The sequence below is a fragment of the Oncorhynchus tshawytscha genome, unplaced genomic scaffold (assembly GCF_018296145.1).
Source record: "Oncorhynchus tshawytscha isolate Ot180627B unplaced genomic scaffold, Otsh_v2.0 Un_contig_6150_pilon_pilon, whole genome shotgun sequence".
Taxonomy (NCBI): domain Eukaryota; kingdom Metazoa; phylum Chordata; class Actinopteri; order Salmoniformes; family Salmonidae; genus Oncorhynchus; species Oncorhynchus tshawytscha.
Window position 1 is genome coordinate 30,890 of NW_024608637.1, and position 19,845 is coordinate 50,734.

The window sequence follows — 19,845 nt, forward strand, 5'->3', positions numbered from 1 at the left end:
AGTGATGGCTGTTTAACAGTCTGATGGCCTTGAGATAGAAGCTGTTTTTCAGTCTCGGTCCTAGCATTGATGCACCTGTCCTGACCTCGCCTTTTGGATGGTAGCGGGGTGAACAGGCAGTGGATCGGGTGGTTGTTGTCCTACATTATCTTTTTGGCCTTCCTGTGACATCGGGTGCTGTAGGTGTCCTGGAGGGCAGGTAGTTTGACCCCGGTGATGCGTTGTGCAGACCTCACTACCCTCTGGAGAGCCTTACGGTTGTGGGCGGAGCAGTTGCTGTATCAGGCGGTGATACAGCCCGCCAGGATGCTCTCGATTGTGCATCTTCTTCACCACGCTGTCTGTGAGGGTGGTAGCCTTGCGACGGTTAATACATTTAAATGTTTTACTCTGCAGTGAAGGAGAGTCTGCAGGTTTTTGGTAGCGGCCGTGTCAGTGGCACTGTATTGTCCTCAAAGCGGGCAAAGAAGTTGTTTAGTCTGTCTGGGAGCAGGACATTGACTGTAGACCCTGACAACATACCTCTCGTGTCTGAGCCGTTGAATTGCGACTCTACTTTGTCTCTATACTGATGCTTAGCTTGTTTGATTGCCTTGCAGAGGGAATAGCTTGTTTCCGGTCGCGTTTCCGGTCGCCTTGCCATGATTAAATGGTTCTCGCTTTCAGTTTTGCGCGAATGCTGCCATCAATCCACGGTTTCTGGTTTCTGGTTGGGGAAGGTTTTAATAGTCACCGTGGGTACAACATCACTGATGCACTTTCAGCGTGTACATCAATGTTGTTGTCTGAGGCTATCCGGAACATATCCCAGTCCACGTGATCGAATCAATCTTGAAGCGTGGAATCCGATTGGTCGGACCAGCGTGAACAGACCTGAGCATGGGCGTTTCCTGTTTTAGTTTCTGTCTATAGGCTGGGAGCAACAAAATGGAGTCGTGGTCAGATCGGCCATTTTCCATTCTTTTGGACTATACTCCAATTCTCATTGATTCTACAGCCGTTGTATTCAGAATCCACTTCATCATCTGCTTCCACCATCTTTCGAGCTTTCAGGGGAAGTGTCATGGCCGCCATTTGTTTTTGGAAAATTTGAGTTGGGGCCAGAGGGAGAATATGATTGGACAAAACCACCCTCTCAGGTCCTAGAGCCGTATCACCCTCTCAGGTCCTAGAGCTGTACCATCCTCTCAGGTCCTAGAGCCGTACCATCCTCTCAGGTCCTAGAGCTGTACCACCCTCTCAGGTCCTAGAGCCGTACCATCCTCTCAGGTCCTAGAGCCGTACCATCCTCTCAGGTCCTAGAGCCGTACCATCCTCTCAGGTCCTAGAGCCGTACCATCCTCTCAGGTCCTAGAGCCGTACCACCCTCTCAGGTCCTAGAGCTGTACCACCCTCTCAGATCCTAGAACCGTACCATCCTCTCAGGTCCTAGAGCTGTACCACCCTCTCAGATCCTAGAACCGTACCATCCTCTCAGGTCCTAGAGCTGTACCACCCTCTCAGATCCTAGAACCGTACCATCCTCTCAGGTCCTAGAACCGTACCACCCTCTCAGATCCTAGAACCGTACCATCCTCTCAGGTCCTAGAGCTGTACCACCCTCTCAGATCCTAGAACCGTACCATCCTCTCAGGTCCTAGAGCTGTACCACCCTCTCAGATCCTAGAACCGTACCATCCTCTCAGGTCCTAGAGCTGTACCACCCTCTCAGATCCTAGAACCGTACCATCCTCTCAGGTCCTAGAGCTGTACCACCCTCTCAGATCCTAGAACCGTACCATCCTCTCAGATCCTAGAACCGTACCATCCTCTCAGGTCCTAGAGCTGTACCACCCTCTCAGATCCTAGAACCGTACCATCCTCTCAGGTCCTAGAGCTGTACCACCCTCTCAGATCCTAGAACCGTACCATCCTCTCAGATCCTAGAACCGTACCATCCTCTCAGGTCCTAGAGCTGTACCACCCTCTCAGATCCTAGAACCGTACCATCCTCTCAGGTCCTAGAGCTGTACCACCCTCTCAGATCCTAGAACCGTACCACCCTCTCAGATCCTAGAACCGTACCATCCTCTCAGATCCTAGAACCGTACCATCCTCTCAGATCCTAGAACCGTACCATCCTCTCAGGTCCTAGAGCTGTACCACCCTCTCAGATCCTAGAACCGTACCATCCTCTCAGGTCCTAGAGCTGTACCACCCTCTCAGATCCTAGAACCGTACCATCCTCTCAGATCCTAGAACCGTACCATCCTCTCAGGTCCTAGAGCTGTACCACCCTCTCAGATCCTAGAACCGTACCATCCTCTCAGGTCCTAGAGCTGTACCACCCAGATCTCAGGTCCTAGAACCGTACCCCCTCTCAGGTCCTAGAACCGTACCACCCTCTCAGGTCCTAGAACCGTACCACCCTCTCAGGTCCTAGAGCTGTACCACCCTCTCAGGTCCTAGAACCGTACCACCCTCTCAGGTCCTAGAACCGTACCACCCTCTCAGGTCCTAGAGCTGTACCACCCTCTCAGGTCCTAGAACCGTACCACCCTCTCAGGTCCTAGAGCTGTACCACCCTCTCAGGTCCTAGAGCCACCACCCTCTCAGGTCCTAGAACCGTACCATCCTCTCAGGTCCTAGAGCTGTACCATCCTCTCAGGTCCTAGAGCCGTACCATCCTCTCAGGTCCTAGAGCCGTACCATCCTCTCAGGTCCTAGAGCTGTACCACCCTCTCAGGTCCTAGAACCGTACCACCCTCTCAGGTCCTAGAGCTGTACCACCCTCTCAGGTCCTAGAGCCGTACCATCCTCTCAGGTCCTAGAGCCGTACCATCCTCTCAGGTCCTAGAGCTGTACCACCCTCAGAGCTGTACCACCCTCTCAGATCCTAGAACCGTACCACCCTCTCAGGTCCTAGAGCTGTACCACCCTCTCAGATCCTAGAACCGTACCACCCTCTCAGGTCCTAGAGCCGTACCACCCTCTCAGGTCCTAGAGCTGTACCACCCTCTCAGATCCTAGAGCTGTACCACCCTCTCAGGTCCTAGAGCTGTACCACCCTCTCAGGTCCTAGAACCGTACCACCCTCTCAGGTCCTAGAACCGTACCACCCTCTCAGGTCCTAGAACCGTACCACCCCTCTCTCAGGTCCTAGAACCGTACCACCCTCTCAGGTCCTAGAACCGTACCACCCTCTCAGGTCCTAGAACCGTACCACCCTCTCAGGTCCTAGAACCGTACCACCCTCTCAGGTCCTAGAACCGTACCACCCTCTCAGGTCCTAGAACCGTACCACCCTCTCAGGTCCTAGAACCGTACCACCCTCTCAGGTCCTAGAACCGTACCACCCTCTCAGGTCCTAGAACCGTACCACCCTCTCAGGTCCTAGAACCGTACCACCCTCTCAGGTCCTAGAACCGTACCACCCTCTCAGGTCCTAGAACCCGAGAAGGGACATGTAGAGAACTAAAAGAAGGAAGAAGTGTGAGTTTTGTTTGTTTTGATAATGTACTATTTTATTAGGGTGGATGGATTAATTTAGTATCACTTTAGTATCACTTTAGTATCACATTTATGTTTGGAGTTACAGTGGGGCAAAAAAGTAGTTATTTAATTAGCAAATAAATTCATTAAAAATCCTACAATGTGATTTTCTTTCTAAATACTTTTTTGCCCCACTGTATATATTTTTATTGATTTTTTTGTGTATCAAACGTCCAGTTGGTGGCAGCAAAGCACCTTTTTGTGTGTAGTCCGCCATAAAACCCACAGAAGAAGAAGACACTTTCCCTTCATCGGATCGTTGTTTACATCAAACGGAGAGTTTACAGAGGAAGTATCTTTTATAAGGTTGAATGAAATGGATTGTAATCTTATTCCTATATCTGTGGAGTTATAAGAAGAATGGAAAAGTGAATTGAAAACATTATACAGTTCTATCTCTGCAGTCATCTACCTGTGATGCCCGTAGTATTGGTTCGGTATCTCTGCAGTCATCTACCCGTAGTATTGGTTCGGTATCTCTGCAGTCATCTACCTGTGATGCCCGTAGTATTGGTTCGGTATCTCTGCAGTCATCTACCTGTGATGCCCGTAGTATTGGTTAGGTATCTCTGCAGTCATCTACCTGTGAAGTAGTATCTGCAGTTTTGTCTCAGGTATCTCTGCAGTCATCTACCTATGATGCCCGTAGTATTGGTTCGGTATCTCTGCAGTCATCTACCTGTGATGCCCGTAGTATTGGTTCGGTATCTCTGCAGTCATCTACCTGTGATGCCCGTAGTATTGGTTCGGTATCTCTGCAGTCATCTACCTGTGATGCCCGTAGTATTGGTTCGGTATCTCTGCAGTCATCTACCTGTGATGCCCGTAGTATTGGTTAGTATCTCTGCAGTCATCTACCTGTGATGCCCGTAGTATTGGTTCAGGTATCTCTGCAGTCATCTACCTGTGATGCCCGTAGTATTGTTTTATCTCTGCAGTCATCTACCTGTGATGCCCGTAGTATTGGTTGGTATCTCTGCAGTCATCTACCTGTGATGCCCGTAGTATTGGTTCGGTATCTCTGCAGTCATCTACCTGTGATGCCCGTAGTATTGGTTCGGTATCTCTGCAGTCATCTACCTGTGATGCCCGTAGTATTGGTTCGGTATCTCTGCAGTCATCTACCTGTGATGCCCGTAGTATTGGTTCGGTATCTCTGCAGTCATCTACCTGTGATGCCCGTAGTATTGGTTCAGAGGTATCTCTGCAGTCATCTACCTGTGATGCCCGTAGTATTGGTTCGGTATCTCTGCAGTCATCTACCTGTGATGCCCGTAGTATTGGTTCGGTATCTCTGCAGTCCCTACCTGTGATGCCCGTAGTATTGGTTCGGTATCTCTGCAGTCATCTACCTGTGATGCCCGTAGTATTGGTTCGGTATCTCTGCAGTCATCTACCTGTGATGCCCGTAGTATTGGTTCGGTATCTCTGCAGTCATCTACCTGTGATGCCCGTAGTATTGGTTCGGTATCTCTGCAGTCATCTACCTGTGATGCCCGTAGTATTGGTTCGGTATCTCTGCAGTCATCTACCTGTGATGCCCGTAGTATTGGTTATCTCTGCAGTCATCTACCTATGATGCCCGTAGTATTGGTTCGGTATCTCTGCAGTCATCTACCTGTGATGCCCGTAGTATTGGTTCGGTATCTCTGCAGTCATCTACCTGTGATGCCCGTAGTATTGGTTCGGTATCTCTGCAGTCATCTACCTGTGATGCCCGTAGTATTGGTTCGGTATCTCTGCAGTCATCTACCTGTGATGCCCGTAGTATTGGTTCGGTATCTCTGCAGTCATCTACCTGTGATGCCCGTAGTATTGGTTCGGTATCTCTGCAGTCATCTACCTGTGATGCCCGTAGTATTGGTTCGGTATCTCTGCAGTCATCTACCTGTGATGCCCGTAGTATTGGTTCGGTATCTCTGCAGTCATCTACCTGTGATGCCCGTAGTATTGGTTCGGTATCTCTGCAGTCATCTACCTGTGATGCCCGTAGTATTGGTTGGTATCTCTGCAGTCATCTACCTGTGATGCCCGTAGTATTGGTTCGGTATCTCTGCAGTCATCTACCTGTGATGCCCGTAGTATTGGTTCGGTATCTCTGCAGTCATCTACCTGTGATGCCCGTAGTATTGGTTCGGTATCTCTGCAGTCATCTACCTGTGATGCCCGTAGTATTGGTTCGGTATCTCTGCAGTCATCTACCTGTGATGCCCGTAGTATTGGTTCGGTATCTCTGCAGTCATCTACCTGTGATGCCCGTAGTATTGGTTCGGTATCTCTGCAGTCATCTACCTGTGATGCCCGTAGTATTGGTTCAGTATCTCTGCAGTCATCTACCTGTGATGCCCGTAGTATTGGGTATCTCTGCAGTCATCTACCTGTGATGCCCGTAGTATTGGTTCGGTATCTCTGCAGTCATCTACCTGTGATGCCCGTAGTATTGGTTCGGTATCTCTGCAGTCATCTACCTATGATGCCCGTAGTATTGGTTCGGTATCTCTGCAGTCATCTACCTATGATGCCCGTAGTATTGGTTCGGTATCTCTGCAGTCATCTACCTATGATGCCCGTAGTATTGGTTCGGTATCTCTGCAGTCATCTACCTGTGATGCCCGTAGTATTGGTTCGGTATCTCTGCAGTCATCTACCTGTGATGCCCGTAGTATTGGTTCGGTATCTCTGCAGTCATCTACCTGTGATGCCCGTAGTATTGGTTCGGTATCTCTGCAGTCATCTACCTGTGATGCCCGTAGTATTGGTTCGGTATCTCTGCAGTCATCTACCTGTGATGCCCGTAGTATTGGTTCGGTATCTCTGCAGTCATCTACCTGTGATGCCCGTAGTATTGGTTCGGTATCTCTGCAGTCATCTACCTGTGATGCCCGTAGTATTGGTTCGGTATCTCTGCAGTCATCTACCTGTGATGCCCGTAGTATTGGTTCGGTATCTCTGCAGTCATCTACCTGTGATGCCCGTAGTATTGGTTCGGTATCTCTGCAGTCATCTACCTGTGATGCCCGTAGTATTGGTTCGGTATCTCTGCAGTCATCTACCTGTGATGCCCGTAGTATTGGTTCGGTATCTCTGCAGTCATCTACCTGTGATGCCCGTAGTATTGGTTCGGTATCTCTGCAGTCATCTACCTGTGATGCCCGTAGTATTGGTTTGGTATCGGTAACTACCGGGACAATCAGCGGCCACTTGTCTGCATTTTCAATACTATTTTTACAATCGTATCTATTTTAATATATACTATCTCTTATATTTGTGCGTTGTTGTATGTTGTAAGACGTCTGTGAAGTGGTGAAATCGTGTGAAGGTGATGCAGGCTACAGTTCAGTAACTTTAACATGCTACTGGACAGTAGTTTATTTTCGGTTCCAGTGTTTAACACAGTTTTATTCAACATGTATCAGTCATGGATTAGCTAATACATGTATTATGTGATCTAGTTTAATGGTGTGATAATCGCGATATCTGCCTTGCATTTCAATCTACACATGAATATGGTTCTGCAATGTTAGGTCGGCTATTCTGTTCCCTCGACATTCTGCAAGCATGAATACTTTACACTAATGGAAGATGTGCATTGTGTTAATCATACTATTTGTCCATGTATTGAATGATACACAACTTTCCATAAATGCAGTGTGGACTTTTTACAGATGAAACCCCTTCCATTATGACACTCCCTTCCTGTATCTGTCATAAAGGCCTATGCATTCTTTGTCCTTTAGTTACACAACTAAATCTAGTATCTGTCACTTACCTGTCATGCTGTAGGTCTGCTCTCATGGTGCTGAGAATGCTTAGTACTGTAGCTGTCACTTACCTGTCATGCTGTAGGTCTGCTCTCATGGTGCTGAGAATGCTTAGTACTGTAGCTGTCACTTACCTTTCATGCTGTAGGTCTGCTCTCATGGTGCTGAGAATGCTTAGTACTGTAGCTGTCACTTACCTTTCATGCTGTAGGTCTGCTCTCATGGTGCTGAGAATGCTTAGTACTGTAGCTGTCACTTACCTGTCATGCTGTAGGTCTGCTCTCATGGTGCTGAGAATGCTTAGTACTGTAGCTGTCACTTATTTATTCTCTGTATGTATTAGGTATGAACCCTTGGACAAACAGGTACCTCCTGCCTCATGTTTGGCCCCTGTCCCTGGTGATCTACCCCAGGCCCTCTTGTATCCACCCTAGTCTTCTGAACTTGCCCCAGTGGGTTGAAGACCAGAAGAGGGTGATGTCCTTCCTGTCTCCAAGTTCTGCCTCTGAATGTGATGGGGTGAGTTTTTACATAATAGATGAGCAGCTTAGAAATGGCAATTTAATATTTTCTTCTCTCATGATGTATCAATGTCTCAGGATGCCACTGGGTAAACATTATTTAACTGAATGATGAACCTTTCTGTGATGACATGTGGAAGAAGGTGTGTCTGAGGTCAACAGAGGAACTGGCCTAGAGTTAGTCCTGTCTGGTATAGTTAGTGGTCAAGACTGGACAAGGAGGGTTGGATCAACTCCTCTATATGAAGATGAGTCCTGTCTGGTATAATTAGAGGTCAAGACTGGACAAGCAGGGTTGGATAAACTCCTCTCTATGAAGATGAGTCCTGTCTGGTATAATTAGTGGTCAAGACTGGACAAGGAGGGTTGGATAAACTCCTCTCTATGAAGATGAGTCCTGTCTGGTATAATTAGTGGTCAAGACTGGACAAGGAGGGTTGGATAAACTCCTCTCTATGAAGATGAGTCCTGTCCGGTATAATTAGTGGTCAAGACTGGACAAGGAGGGTTGGATAAACTCCTCTCTATGAAGATGAGTCCTGTCCGGTATAATTAGTGGTCAAGACTGGACAAGGAGGGTTGGATAAACTCCTCTCTATGAAGATGAGTCCTGTCCGGTATAATTAGTGGTCAAGACTGGACAAGGAGGGTTGGATAAACTCCTCTCTATGAAGATGAGTCCTGTCTGGTATAATTAGTGGTCAAGACTGGACAAGGAGGGTTGGATAAACTCCTCTGTATGTGGAACAGGTGTAACTATTTATCATGTGTAACAATCAAACATCCCTATTGGCTGTGTGTTCCACATTCTAAAGTAGAACCATCATTTTACTTGCTGAAATATTGTCCAGAAATGACCTCAGTCTCCTCTACTCTCACTGAGAAAAGGCCTCAACTGAAGAATCTACAGCTGCTGAGTCTGAGGTGTTAAACAGCCCAGTGTTAGTCTGTTCCCCAGTCTCCTCTACTCTTACTGAGAAAAGGCCTCAACTGAAGAATCTACAGCTGCTGAGTCTGAGGTGTTAAACAGCCCAGTGCTGCTCTGACCACAGTGTTGTTAGGAAACACATTTTATAACTCTACATACACAGCCTTGTGTCAACTCTCACTGTGACCTACTTCAGTTACTGGAAACAAACTCAGCAGTGGTCAGAGCACAATACATCAAGTTGGACACATCTTCCTCCGTTTCATTCAGTTGGACACATCTTCCTCCGTTTCATTCAGTAGGACACATCTTCCTCCATTTCATTCAGTAGGACACATCTTCCTCCATTTCAATCAGTAGGACACATCTTCCTCCATTTCATTCAGTAGGACACATCTTCCTCCATTTCATTCAGTAGGACACATCTTCCTCCATTTCATTCAGTAGGACACATCTTCCTCCATTTCATTCAGTTGGACACATCTTCCTCCATTTCATTCAGTTGGACACACCTTCCTCCATTTCATTCAGTAGGACACATCTTCCTCCGTTTCATTCAGTAGGACACATCTTCCTCCATTTCATTCAGTTGGACACATCTTCCTCCATTTCATTCAGTTGGACACATCTTCCTCCATTTCATTCAGTTGGACACATCTTCCTCCATTTCATTCATTGGACACATCTTCCTCCATTTCATTCAGACACATCTTCCTCCATTTCATTCAGTTGGACACATCTTCCTCCATTTCATTCAGTTGGACACATCTTCCTCCATTTCATTCAGTTGGACACATCTTCCTCCATTTCATTCAGTTGGACACATCTTCCTCCATTTCATTCAGTTGGACACATCTTCCTCCATTTCATTCAGTAGGACACATCTTCCAGTAGGACACATCCATTTCATTCAGTAGGACACATCTTCCTCCATTTCATTCAGTTGGACACATCTTCCTCCATTTCATTCAGTAGGACACATCTTCCTCCATTTCATTCAGTTGGACACATCTGCCTAAGTTTCATTCAGATGTAAACATATCTGTAATGTAGGTAAGGCCTTTATGAGACATCATACTAAACATTTGGAGTTCTTTGAGTTTTTGTGTCAGAGGCCTTGTGGAATATTAATGAATGTGAACTCAGCAACCGTAACCTCGGTGCTGCTATTCCATGGAAATAGTAGATGACATTTCACACATTTTCAACACGGCTCCTGAATTGTGTTTTTGTATTTTGTGTCTGTTTTTTCTTTCTCCCGAAAGACAATCCTCAATTCACCATTTAACTTATTTTATTACAATTTTATTTCAGTTCATTCATCAAATTCACAAGATCAACATTTACCTGTTTCTTTTGGAAACAAAATGAGTGAAATGTAATTTTAATTGTCAACTGACTACTTGAGTAAGTCTTGTCTGAAACCAGAACGACCCAAAGGACAAGAGCCTCTTGTTTCTGTAGCAAGAAGCAGCGTGATGTACCAGTACTGGACAGGAAGATAGTCTGTTAGAAGGCCTTGTACTCCATCATCTCCTTAATGCTGAGTGCCAAGCAGAGACACATCTGGTCCCATTTTTTACAGTCTTTGGTATGACTCAACCAGGGATCAAACCCCAATCCCCTATCAGGGTGGACACTCTACCCACTAGGCAACTAAGATGGCGTCAGATGATTATGCCAGACAGGACTCATTTAACAAGTACATGTTGATCTGGTCAATGTAATAAACAAAATGAAAAGGAAGTTGACTGCTTGCAGGCCGGGTGCTCTGTTTACTTCAGACACACCTTCTCCCAGAAATCATGACAGAAGAGTTCCTCATTCAGTTAGATAATGTTTAATCAGTGACATCCTGAGGCATTGATAGATCATGAGAGAGGAAGAAAAACTCTCAGTGTAGACAGTCACTACATCCGGGTTCAGCATCGAGGAGAACAGAGAGTGTACATTCATTCTGCATTAAACTGACAAGTCAAGGTTCACCTGGGGAATTTGATAATCAGTTGGCCAGACAACCGTCAGTAGAAGGAAGGGCAGGAGGTTAAAAACATTCAACATGACTTGTCATCCTTTTGTTTATGAAATCATGTTCAAACAAAGTCAATGTGTTAAAAGTTCACTTTGGTCCAAAACGCAAAAATAACAGCTTGCAACTGTACAGCTGATGAATGCACCATCATAACCGGTCATTTAATGATGAATTAGAGAGAAGATCAATTCCTGAATGATCTCTACAGCTTCGATCCAAAAACAAATACCCAAGTCTCCTCATTTCTTTAAAACACTTATCTAGGAAAAGTCAAGACATGACCTTCTCAATGGCAGATTTAGGGCAAATGTTTAATTCAGATGAAGTCAATGAAAATGTCTGTGGTGGTTCTTGTGAAAAGGCCCAGGGGTCTGATCACCATACAGTCCCATGGAATAGACCTACAGGAGGGGAGTCACATTTCATTAGTTAAAGCATTTTCCATGGAAACGTACAGAGGAGTTTATGCAAATCAACCCTGTCTGTTTTGACACCTGAAGGAGGAGTCTCTGAAAACCTATTTAAAGCAGTCTGTCTTGATTCAGCTCAACAGTCTCCAGTCTACCAACTGGTCTCTAATAACTATTTAAATCAGTCTGTCCTGACTCAGCTCAACACTCTCCAGTCTACCAACTGGTCTCTGTAACTTCATCTTTGTCTCTGTGGTGTACAGTCTTCAGGTGATGATGGGGGTATTGAGTCATCTCTCTACTCTCCTCCTCCTCCTCTCTCTCCTTCCTCCTGCTCTCTCTCATGTAGTAGAGAGGTTCAGTGATGTTACAGACTGTGAGACGTTCTTCCTGGAGGGGACAACTCCAAATCTCCCAGGTATTTTGGTTGGTGGGACAGTCCAGAACCAGAACCGCTACAAGCCGATTTGCCAGAAGTACAAGAAAACCTACAGGTTTGCAACTCTCTACGACACGACCAACAGGATCCCTGTGTTCTCAGCCTACACCTTCACTGGGGTCGGACCGAGAGGGACAAGACCAGATACATGGATGATTGAACCTCAGGTAATTTAAACATCTTTTCAAATCGACATTTCATGCCAAGGTTGAACAATAACTTTCAATAGACAATTACTACTGTCTGTCTAGCAAGATTACATGTCTGTTTCAGGATAGTTTCTAAAATAATAAACAGAAATACCTTTATTTACATGAGTATTCAGACCCTGGTTTTGCTTTGTCATTATGGTGTGTGTGTAGATTGTGTGTAGATTGATGAGGGAAAAGTATAATTTAATCAATTTTAGAATTAGTCTGTAACGTAACAAATGTGGAAAAAGTCAAAGGGTTTGAATACTTTCAGGATGCACAGTAATATACAGGTCTACTATACAGGTCTACTATACAGGTCTACTATACAGGTCTACTATACAGGTCTACTATACAGGTCTACTATACAGGTCAACTATACAGGTCTACTATACAGGTCTACTATACAGGTACTATACAGGTCTAATATACAGGTCTAATATACAGGTCTACTATACAGGTCTACTATACAGGTCTAATATACAGGTCAACTATACAGGTCAACTATACAGGTCAACTATACAGGTCTAATATACAGGTCTACTATACAGGTCTAATATACAGGTCTAATATACAGGTCTACTATACAGGTCTACTATACAGGTCTGATATACAGGTCAGGTCAAATATACAGGTCTACTATACAGGTCTAATATACAGGTCTGATATACAGGTCTGATATACAGGTCTACTATACAGATCTACTATACAGGTCTAATATACAGGTCTAATATACAGGTCTACTATACAGGTCTAATATACAGGTCTACTATTCAGGTCTACTATACAGGTCTGATATACAGGTCTACTATACAGGTCTGATATACAGGTCTAATATACAGGTCTGATATACAGGTCTGATATACAGGTCTAATATACAGGTCTAATATACAGGTCAGGTCTAATATACAGGTCTGATACACAGGTCTAATATACAGGTCTAATATACAGGTCTAATATACAGGTCAGGTCTAATATACAGGTCAGGTCTGATATACAGGTCTACTATACAGGTCTAATATACAGGTCTACTATACAGGTCTACTATACAGATCAGGTCTAATATACAGGTCTAATATACAGGTCTAATATACAGGTCTAATATACAGGTCAGGTCTAATATACAGGTCTAATATACAGGTCTAATATACAGGTCTAATATACAGGTCAGGTCTAATATACAGGTCTAATATACAGGTCTAATATACAGGTCTAATATACAGGTCTATTATACAGGTCTGATATACAGGTCTAATATACAGGTCAGGTCTAATATACAGGTCAGGTCTAATATACAGGTCTACTATACAGGTCTCATATACAGGTCAGGTCTAATATAAAGGTCTAATATACAGGTCTGATATACAGGTCTTATATACAGGTCGAATATACAGGTCTAATATACAGGTCTGATATACAGGTCTAATATACAGGTCTAATATACAGGTCTAATATACAGGTCTAATACACAGGTCTAATATACAGGTCTACTATACAGGTCTCATATACAGGTCAGGTCTAATATAAAGGTCTAATATACAGGTCTGATATACAGGTCTTATATACAGGTCTAATATACAGGTCTAATATACAGGTCTGATATACAGGTCTAATATACAGGTCTAATATACAGGTCGAATATACAGGTCTAATATACAGGTCTGATATACAGGTCTAATATACAGGTCTAATATACAGGTCTAATATACAGGTCTACTATACAGGTCTCATATACAGGTCAGGTCTAATATAAAGGTCTAATATACAGGTCTGATATACAGGTCTTATATACAGGTCGAATATACAGGTCTAATATACAGGTCTAATATACAGGTCAGGTCTAATCTACAGGTCTAATCTACAGGTCTAATATACAGGTCTAATATACAGGTCTAATATACAGGTCTAATATACAGGTCTAATATACAGGTCTAATATACAGGTCTAATACACAGGTCTATTATACAGGTCTGATATACAGGTCTAATATACAGGTCAGTTCAGTGAATAATGATGAATATTGTTCCTACAGCTGGACGGAGGAATTGAACCAGTTATGGGTCTGGAGAAACAAGGGGTCATTTATACACACCAGGCTGTCAATCAGGATTATGATGAATACGGTAAAGACAAGAAGGTGAACAAAGGTCACTTGTTTCCTAAATCTTTTGCTCACCAACCTGTAAATCAGGACTCCACCTTTACCCTGACAAATGCTGTTCCTCAAGTAAAGACATTTAATGAAGGTAGCTGGGGAAAGATGGAGTGTACGGTTAGAAAGATACTCCGGAAGCAATGCCTTGATAATAATGGTCAACCCAAGGCCTATGTGTTGACTGGAGCAGTTCCCAGTGTCAACAACAAACTGAACAACCGAGTGAACATCCCAGATCTCCTGTGGACAGCCTACTGCTGTTACAACAGCAAGAAGAAAGAGTGGATGGCCAAAGCACACTGGGGTGAGAACCAAGAGGAAACAAACAAACAAGTATTGAACCCCCATACCTTGTCAGAGCTGTATAACATGTTGAAGCAGCACTACCCAGGTGGTGATGTCCAGGTGTTCCCAGATCAGTGTCCAAGGGGTTCTTCTCAGAAAGAGAGAGAGAAGAGCAGAGAGAGGGAGATAGGAAGTGGGGATATTAGCGGGAAAGGGTTGATGACATGTGATGAGGATTGTAAATGTGTCTCTTTGTAGGTGACACAGTCCCAGAGTTTGGTCCAGTGGTAACACAGACAACTCTAAAACACATTTACCATGGAGACACTATTATATGTTCTGAATGTAATTCTATCACTGTTACCATGGAGATACTATTATATGTTCTGAATGTAATTATATCACTGTTACCATAGAGATACTATTATATGTTCTGAATGTAATTCTATCACTGTTACCATAGAGATACTATTATATGTTCTGAATGTAATTCTATCACTGTTACCATGGAGATACTATTATATGTTCTGAATGTAATTCTATCACTGTTACCACAGAGATACTATTATATGTTCTGAATGTAATTCTATCACTGTTACCATAGAGATACTATTATATGTTCTGAATGTAATTCTATCACTGTTACCATAGAGATACTATTATATGTTCTGAATGTAATTCTATCACTGTTACCATGGAGATACTATTATATGTTCTGAATGTAATTCTATCACTGTATGTCTCCATCTTCTTCCCATCTGAAGGAATAAACATCTATAATGAATGAAGCCTGTGAGAGTCTGGTGTTTTATTCTCATGGTGTTTAAATGTAACCAAGTGACTCCAAAATGTTCCAATTCAACATTAAACCACGTTATTTGAGCTAAAAATATAAACGATTGAAAGCACTATTTTAGTTGTCAGTTATTCATTCAAACTTTGCCATGACTATGTGTCCAACCAGTCCAGCATACCAGCTAGCTACCATGTCTCTAAACATACCTGGAGCTGGTCAAGAAGCTACCATGTCTCTAAACATACCTGGAGCTGGTCAAGAAGCTACCATGTCTCTAAACATACCTGGAGCTGGTCAAGAAGCTACCATGTCTCTAAACATACCTGGAGCTGGTCAAGAAGCTACCATGTCTCTAAACATACCTGGAGCTGGTCAAGAAGCTACTATGTCTCTAAACATACATCACCCATAGGGCGGCGCACTATTGGTCCAGCATCGTCCAGGTGTGGCCGGGTTAGGCCGTCATTGGAAATTAGAATTTGTTCTTTACTGACTTGCCAAGTTAAATAAAGGTTAAATAATTTAAAAAAGGATTTTCAAGCAGTGTTCTCAAATCATCTCACCAGCAGGGGTCAGCCTTGTTTCAGTTTTCAAACCTCCAATCCATGACCTCTGTGGACAGGACAGGTTTTGATTGATTGATTGATTGATAAATATATTATATATATATATATATATATATATATATATATAAAATACTTATTTTGTTTTGGATGAATTTACCTCTGCCTAGATTCCTTTTATGGATTATTTGGCTTGAAGACCATTGCAATGCGTTTTTTACCCCTTGAAGACTATTCAGAAAGACTACAAAAAACTACAAGGCTACTTCCTGGAAAATGACGTGTCACTTTAGTAGTGTATAGAAAAAAAGACCTTGGATGAGAGAGAGAGAGAGAGAGAGGGAGTCAGAGATAGAGAGACAGAGAGGGAGGCAGAGAGTGAGGGAGGCAGAGGTAGATAGAGAGAGAGAGGGAGGCAGAGATAGAGAGACAGAGAGGGAGGCAGAGAGTGAGGGAGGCAGAGGTAGATAGAGAGAGAGAGAGGGAGGCAGAGAGAGAGTGGCTGAGATAAAGAGAGGCAGAGATAAATAGAGAGAGAGATAGGCAGAGAGAGAGAGAGGCAGAGATAAAGAGAGGCAGAGATAGAGAGAGAGGAAGAGATAAATAGAGAGAGAGAGAGGCAGAGAGAGAGAGAGGCAGAGATAAAGAGAGAGGCAGAGATAGAGAGAGGCGGAGATAAAGAGAGAGGCAGAGATAGAGAGAGAGGAAGAGATAAATAGAGAGAGAGAGAGAGAGAGAGGGAGGCAGAGAGAGAGCGAGGCAGAGAGCAAAGGAGGTAGAGAGAGAGTGATGCAGAGTTAGAGGCAAAGAGAGAGAGAGAAAAGAGAGAGAGAGATGGAGACAGATATAGAGAGATGGAGGCAGAGAGAGAGAGATATGTCATATATTCATTTTAGAAAGTTTCACACAACAGAAATGATCCTGCAGCAACAGGAAATTGTTATGTTGTTTTTAATTAATGGACATTTTTTGTAGGGGGTTAAAAATAGTTTGGTCAAAAAAAAAGTCTGACATTATAAAGAAGAAAATACAAACTTCAGAAGCCTTTTGAACCTGGAATACATTACAAATTAGCATTTCATTCTGTGTAGGAAAAGTCCTACAACAACAGGATGATCAAATTAAGATACGGCTCCTGTAGGTTTCACAGCAGTATTTCCTTCCAAGCAGGTTTTTCAGTTTTTGCAGCAAAAAAAAAAGAAAATACCCTTTTACAAAATACAACACATATCTTATCTGGTGTAAGAGATATGATGCAGAACGCGTGTTCAGAGTGTCAAGATCCAGATGGGTTTGAGGGCTGTCAGGACTACCTTCCTTGGGAACCTAAATCTAGACAGAGTCACACAGACAGAATGACAGACAGACAGCTACACAGACAGAATGACATACAGACAGATACACAGACAGAATGACAGACAGACAGCTACACAGACAGAATGACAGACAGACAGATACACAGACAGAATGACAGACAGACAGATACACAGCCAGAATGACAGACAGATACACAGACAGAATGACAGACAGACAGAATGACAGACCGACAGAATGACAGACAGACAGATACAGGCAGACAGATACACAGACAGAATGACAGACAGACAGATACACAGACAGAATGACAGACAGACTGATACACAGACAGACAGATACACAGACAGAATGACAGACAGACAGAATGACAAACAGACAGATACACAGACAGACAGATACACAGACAGACAGATACACAGACAGAATGACAGACCTACAGATACACAGACAGAATGACAGACCGACAGAATGACAGACAGACAGAATGACAGACAGACAGATACACAGACAGAATGACAGACCGACAGATACACAGACAGACAGATACACAGACAGAATGACAGACAGACAGATACACAGACAGAATGACAGACAGACAGATACACAGACAGAATGACAGACAGATACACAGACAGACAGACAGACAGATACACAGACAGAATGACAGACAGACAGATACACAGACAGAATGACAGACAGACAGAAAACTCCTTAGAACCGTTGTCATGTTTTATCAGACCCAGTTCTGCCAGCTGATTTTAACAACCCACCACATACTATATAGGAGAGGTCGGGTCAATTTAACAACCCACCACTGATTGTATATAGGAGAGGTCGGGTAAATTTAACAACCCACCACATACTATATAGGAGAGGTCGGGTCAATTTAACAACCCACCACTGATTGTATATAGGAGAGGTCGGGTCAATTTAACAACCCACCACATACTATATAGGAGGGGTCGGGTCAATTTAACAACCCACCACTGATTGTATATAGGAGAGGTCTGTTTCTGCCACTCTGCTCCGCCACCCATGTTATCTACATAATTAAATGTCCATGTGGGCTGTGTTATGTAGGTAGACACCACCCATGTTATCTACATAATTAAATGTCCATGTGGGCTGTGTTATGTAGGTAGACACCACCCATGTTATCTACATTATTAAATGTCCATGTGGGCTGTGTTATGTAGGTAGACACCACCCATGTTATCTACATTATTAAATGTCCATGTGGGCTGTGTTATGTAGGTAAAACCTCTCAGAGAATTATAAAAGTTAAATCAGGAGTAAAGACCGGGATTATCCAGTCGCAGTACATTGTAAAGACCTAAAACATGACATTTCTACCTTTAGGTTGTGTGACAGAGAGAAAGTCAAGATATCAGACAGGGGAGGTGATATAACACGGATCTAATGAGAATGTTTTGGGATTTTCACCTCCAGACATTATTCCCTAAAGGTCTTAATGATGAAATGTCCAAGCATGTTATGTTGTAAATGTCAACATGAATTAATGCCTCCACTTCAGACGACTCTGACGTTTCTTCTTGAACGGAACCCAATGATTTATGAAAACTTACTTGATGTCCTCATTGTGGGTTTACAGACGGGATCAGGGCCAGTCCTCCCATTAGACCGTCGCCTATGGCAGCACCTGAATTTGAGACGATATTTTGACAATTGTCTGCCGCCCTCCGTCGCCCCTGTTCGGTCACTACACAGCCCGCGGCGCCCAGCCACCAGCTCATAGTGTTGCTACAGTTCCCTCCCTCCCCCACCCCATTCCCCCTTCTCCCGAAGTTCACTCACACGATCCTTGGTAGGACCCAGACTCAGATTCCTCGCTCCCGGTCCCAGTCCCAGGTGACAGTGGTGGTGCTGCTGCTAAATCCGACTCCCAGACAAAAAACATAGAAGATCCCGGTGAGTGGACAAAATATAGGAATGGATCTTTACGGGATATGTTAGTGCAGGCTGGGCCACATCAGGATAAGGAGGGGAATTTACCAAGAGATGAGGGGCGACGAACGTTTTCGGTGGCTAACTACAATAGGAAGATGGGGAATGGGGAGAGAGTGGAGACCAAGGCTTGTCGATTCCAAGCAAAACGATGCAGCCTTCTGTTTTTTTGCGGCAAACTTTTTCACACGAGTCCAAATCTGCGCTGGTCAGGGATGGAACCAGGGACTGGAAGAATCAGTGTCACCTCATCAGCCTCTCATGAGAAGTCACTAGATAGTTACCAGAGGCTGGAGATCAGGCTGGTGTCCAAGCAGACTCACATGATTTGATTTCAGGACCATGGACAGCTACCGAGAGAAAACATCGCTGACTGCAATGCAGCACCACAGCAGAGGAAAGAGGTCACTCTACAAAATAAATACATGTTGGACAATCACATTCAATATGTAAATAAACGAAATTCGTTAAGGCTGGGTCATTGACATAGAGCTTATTCGATTTGATTTGATTTGATTTTGATTTATTTTACACTGCTCCAGCGAAACGAGGCCCACCCATTTATAACGAGGCCCACCCATTTATAACGAGGCCCACCATGCATTTATAACGAGGCCGTCATGCATTTATAACGAGGCCCACCATGCATTTATAACGAGGCCTACCATGCATTTATAACGAGGCCCACCATGCATTTATAACGAGGCCCACCATGCATTTATAACGAGGCCCACCATGCATTTATAACGAGGCCCACCTTGCATTTATAACGAGGCCCACCATGCATTTATGATGAGGCCCACCCATTTATAACGAGGCCCACCATGCATTTATAACGAGGCCCACCATGCATTTATAACGAGGCCCACCAAGCATTTATAACCAGGCCCACCGTGCATTTATAACGAGGCCCACCATGCATTTATAACGAGGCCCACCATGCATTTATAA

The 19,845-nt window shown here is 44.0% G+C and overlaps 1 protein-coding gene across 1 annotated transcript; it reads left to right on the forward strand.

Annotated features, from left to right (window-relative positions):
* The first annotated feature begins 11,429 nt into the window (after positions 1-11,429).
* Positions 11,430-14,563, forward strand: LOC121843689 (endonuclease domain-containing 1 protein-like). The gene is made up of 2 exons (XM_042313457.1): positions 11,430-11,789; positions 13,846-14,563. Exons 1-2 carry the CDS (start codon positions 11,457-11,459, stop codon positions 14,509-14,511), a joined length of 999 nt encoding a protein of 332 aa, XP_042169391.1. The 5' UTR covers positions 11,430-11,456; the 3' UTR covers positions 14,512-14,563.
* The last annotated feature ends 5,282 nt before the right edge of the window (positions 14,564-19,845 follow it).

Bases quoted from the DNA above. Each gene is read 5' to 3' on its own strand.
- LOC121843689 (XM_042313457.1), top strand. From the start codon at position 11,457: ATGATGGGGGTATTGAGTCATCTCTCTACTCTCCTCCTCCTCCTCTCT. The intron at 11,790-13,845 runs GTAATTTAAACA...TTGTTCCTACAG, and splicing joins CATGGATGATTGAACCTCAG to CTGGACGGAGGAATTGAACC.